This window comes from Charadrius vociferus, unplaced genomic scaffold, assembly GCF_000708025.1.
Source record: "Charadrius vociferus isolate BGI_N301 unplaced genomic scaffold, ASM70802v2 scaffold332, whole genome shotgun sequence".
Classification (NCBI taxonomy): Eukaryota; Metazoa; Chordata; class Aves; order Charadriiformes; family Charadriidae; genus Charadrius; species Charadrius vociferus.
In genome coordinates, this window is record NW_009647418.1 from 3625247 (window position 1) to 3629936 (window position 4690).

Genomic DNA, 4690 nt, shown 5'->3' on the forward strand with positions numbered 1-4690 from the left:
GGCGGCGCTCTCCTCAGGAGCCGACCGGGGAGCGCCTTCGTCTTCGTCATCTTCGTCTTCGTCGTCTTCGTCTTCGTCGTCTTCGTCATCTTCGTCTTCGTCATCTTCGTCTTCGTCATCTTCGTCTTCGTCTTCACACAGGCCTCATTAAGAGATTGACCCCCCCCGAAGCCCACCCTGCTTTGGGCTCCTTCCTCTTCCCCTCCTAAGGGGCAGAGGGCACCAGGCCCGAGGGACACCCTCCCACCGCTTGGTGTAAACCCTTTGCCTTCCCCTCCAACTGCAAAACGAGCAGCAGTTTCTCCAGAAAGCAGTTTAAGAAGTGGATATTAATTGGAACCAATTTTTTTTTATTATTATTATAGCATTATTAATACATTTTATCTTGCAGCAATACCTGCTCCTTGTACCCACCCCAGGATTCAAAAGGCAGCAAAGCTCCCACAGAAACCAGTTTTGCTTAGCCTAAAGCGTAGTCTTAAGGTAAAACACACAGCTGTTTCTCTTTTGAACTCTCTATAACCCCGACCAGGAATACAGCATCTTCCAGTGGCCATCTGAATTCCACACAGCGTGAACAGCACATGCAGTATCAAGTTTTTTGGACAGATCTGATCCCTGGGCCAGGTATCTCCGTTAAAATTGTATAGACGGGGCTTCTAAGGGCACCAATACTGCTTCCTGTTACAAGACCTCATTTTCAAGTATTTAAAACTACAAAACGCGGATGAAGCTTTAGTTTGACAGTGTCAATCTCTTCTGAAGATGAGGCTGGAGAAGGTATTTTGTTCGTGTTAACTATGGCTTGAGACTTTCAGATGTCCTTATTGGTCTCACACCCCTACCCCACCCCGCTTATTTTGACCCTGGGAAATGAAGCTTGGACGGGAAGGACAGGCAAAACACACAGGCATTGCACGTGCTCTTCAGCTGTAAGAAAACTCACCCAAATTTACCTCTGAAAAAAACATGTTTTTGCACAAACTGGCAAGTCTAAGTGTAATAGCACCACAAGGAGACTCAGCCCTTGCTTAGAACTCAAATCACTTGCTCTGTCAGGGTATCACAAAGGATTTCAGGGGTGCGTTTGCCGAGATGGCTGCTTTGTCTAGAAGATGAGAGACAAGTTCTGATACGTGGAGGATCTGTCCTGACTACGCCTGCCAACATTTGGCCGATACCCAAGCCAAACAGAGACGGGAGTCACTGAAGAAGGCAGAAAAAGGAAACTCCGGGTCTCTTAGTCAACAACAGGTAAGGAGAACAAGACTTGGAGAAGGAGCCCTATTGGGAAAACAAAAGGTAGGAGGAGGAGGGGTAGATTAAAGACCACAAAACCCAAGGACACTAAGAACAGGGAAAGGTGGGGATGCGAGGGGCACCCGATCTGTACGTTTCACAACATGTAAGATGGAATGCGAGACTGAATTTTGTTATTTGTTTGCCAGGGAATAGCTGTAAAAACCACCAGGAATGTGCTTCAGGCCAATCTAGTGCTTTTCTTTTGGGTCTACTTTAACACTGTTATTGAATAGTATTACACAATACTGGCGTCTTGCTTTAAGGTGATTTTTCCAACATTTTGAATACTTTGTTTTTAAGGAATGTCTTCCTGTTGATCTTCTAAACTGAGAATACCAGAAGGAAATCTGCTGCTCTCTTGAAGTCAGCGGGAAGTTTGCTTGCATAAGGAGAACTGGTTAGGACTCTTGACAGTGTTTCACAGCTTGTACAAAGTTCTCCAACACATTAGAGCTCATCTTTTTCATTATTCTTCTTCAGGAAAGAAGCAAGGATATTGAGGCTTTTCTGGAGCTCCTCCTTTTTTCCATCACTCATTTTGTTCTTCTCGATGAGTTTTGTGATTCGGACGACTTCATTAGCAGCAAACTCTTCTCCCTGCTCCAGTATCTTGCTCATAATTTTCAAGTATTGCTCAGCTGACTTCTTCTCCGTTTCTTTTGTTTTTTCTAAACTCTCTTGCCCCTTTTTCAGGAGGGACTGGCGTTCTGATTTCTCAGTGGTGCTCACAAACTTGCTGGCCAGCATGTCGTACTCTTTCAGGCAGCCTGGCATCCCCAGGTAGATGCCGTTACTCTTCAGCCAGCGCTGAATAGCCCCGGCCTTGATTTGGCCGCTGTAAGGTAAGGGATTGTCAAAGTCACCATCCTGGAACAAGTAAAAAACAGGGAACTTCTCCTTATCTAGCTTGTACTTTTCTCCCAGCTCGGTGTTCAGTTTATCACCGTAATCTGTCAAGAGAAAACGAAACACAGTAAAGCACAGCACGTTAATCAAAAGAAAAAATTAATTCAGGATTGTCTCCTACACAAACTGATAAATATTTGGCTCCAGAGATTCCGCATGTCCTAATAACCTCTTTGCCAGGAAATGCCATACACTGAAACAAAAACACCCCAGAAAATCACTTGTGCAAGGCAAACCATCAATAGGTTTTCCAAAGAACAAGACAAGATTCTAGTGGTGCTTTGCTGTGACTGACAGCATGAGATGTCAGCAGAACCTCTGTGTATGAACCCCATCCTCCCTATGGGAAATTAATAGCCATTTTTTCCCTTGTTTTGCTCTATCTGTTGATTTTATTTTACAGTTAAATGGATTTTTTTTCCTGATCTATGTGCAGAGAGTATACACTTCCCATCTTTTAGTTCTGACAGCATGCCAAGCTACAAGATGTTTTCTCATCTTACATAAATTGCATTTGTTCTCGAGGACAGAAAATATAATTTGAAGAGATTTCAACTACGTTACTTAGCTAAATCCATGTGTGTTTGCAGGTGTCAGCGTGGGTGAAACCTCCCAGCTTGACAACTCCTGTAAACATAAATTCTTAATTCTACCTACAAAGCAAGGGTAAGGTGACAGTGATCCATTCCTCATCGCTTTTCTCTTAAAGCCAACAACAAGAACACCAAGTTACACCAGCCATGGCACAATGACCACTGTCTGTGCTCTACCAGCAATAAACTGAGGGTTTGCTACAATGAATTAATCAGACCACATCTGCTTTGTTTGACCAGGCTTGTGGCTAAAGCATGATTCTTGTAAGGCCTAAAAATGGACAAAAAGCTTTCTCTCAGCAAGGAAAGAAAAAAAAAAGCCAAAAAGTGCTATGAATGAGGGGGGTGGCATCCAGTTTAGCAGCGTGGGCTGACTTGCTTCATTACCCAGCCGAAAGGAGATAAGCAGCACTCCTACGCTCACGGCAGGAGGCACAGCAGCAGAGCTCAGCGACCAGCCGCAGCAGGTGCTTCGGTCTGACAGGGCCAAGCCCATCTCATTTCTCGTGATCAGAATTACCTCAGAGCCTGCTTTTCATCAGGAACGGCAGTGTATTTTATTTCCTCCGCCCCAACCCGCGCTGCATTAATCCATCCAGCGTTCCTCACCTGATATTCCCACCTCAGCCACCAGCAGATCCTCACTGGAGCCTGAGCTCTCTGCCAGCTTTTTAAACTCATCTTGTTTCTCACCATAAGGATATTGTGTGTCGAATTTCACAAGGACAAACTTATGCTTTGGAATTACCTAAAACAAGAAGAAAAAAAGCCCAAACTTTAACATTTCAGGTTTGAGCGATCTACAAGTCACCTAAGGTTGCTTTAGCTTGTTCTTCTTTTCCTGTGCAATGAGTAGATGCAGAGGGAGAATGGAAATTCTCTAATTATGGCCTTTCAAAAATGACTCACTGCAGTGTGGAGGAAAGACTGAGCTTTATGTGTACGTAGTCCTACACCAGACGATAAAGATGGTACATGGTAGGTTTGGGGGATCTGATTATTGGGCCTTTAATTATACACGATTTGCTTATTGTAAATCTGATTAGCATTGCGGAAGGAAGTCAGACGAACCATTTCCAGCGGGACATTAAGAAGACAGAGGCCAAATCTAATGTCATTCTGAAGCGTCCCAGCATGAGAACTGCCGCTCTCAGCTAAGAGAGGCGGCATGGGGAGGGAACCCAACTGCTGGAGGTGCTGTACTGGTTTGGTAAACGCAAAATTTGTGTTTGAATTGATTCCTCTCCACTTGTGCCGTCGCTTTTGAATTTTGCTCTGCTTGGATGACACCCTTTCAAATGAGCTTGAAAATGGATCTGCCACCTGGTTTGGGATTTTGTTTTCTCCCTCCCTCCTTGCAAAATTTTTTTTCTAGCGAACAGGGTCACATTGCGACACAGGTCCCCACCTACAAAGCGCACTGTAGGCGCTGCTCGGCACCGACGCAACAGCTGGCTGCAGCTGGTAACGCCAGCCTTCGCTCCTGGGCCTGCCAATCGCTTCGTTTACTGTCCTGGTGAGAGGCGAGCATGGCAGGCGGCACAGCTTTGGTGTTTCTGCTGGTCCCTCTTGCAGCGTTCTGCCGATTACCTCAAATTCTTGCTCCGGCAGAGCTGGAAGCTGCTAAGGTTTGCAGAATGCCGTAGCGTTTTAACACCAAAAATGGTTTGTCACAGCAGAAAAATCCAGCTGGGGGGGCCGGGCATGTGGCAAGAAGTATTTGCTCATGTCCGAGCAGTTCTGTTTAGGGCAGATACTTTTCAAACAGCTGGGCTGACTGTCGTCTCTGCAGCTCACCCGGCTACAGCGCACACTTTAATCCCGCCATACGACGGGTGCCTTTCGGTCGGCGTCTCGCCATCTGCCCCGAGCGGGGCCTGTGACAGCCG

The 4690-nt window shown here is 45.9% G+C and overlaps 1 protein-coding gene across 1 annotated transcript; it reads right to left on the reverse strand.

The window, feature by feature from the left end:
• Window positions 1–1223: 1223 nt before the first annotated feature.
• On the reverse strand, window positions 1224–3971 carry ERP29 (endoplasmic reticulum protein 29). Its single transcript, XM_009880364.1, has 3 exons — window positions 3873–3971; window positions 3411–3549; window positions 1224–2252 (listed from the first exon to the last, which is right to left on the reverse strand). The coding sequence occupies exons 1-3, from the start codon at window positions 3969–3971 to the stop codon at window positions 1750–1752; spliced, it is 741 nt and encodes a 246-aa protein (XP_009878666.1). The 3' UTR covers window positions 1224–1749.
• Window positions 3972–4690: the final 719 nt, after the last annotated feature.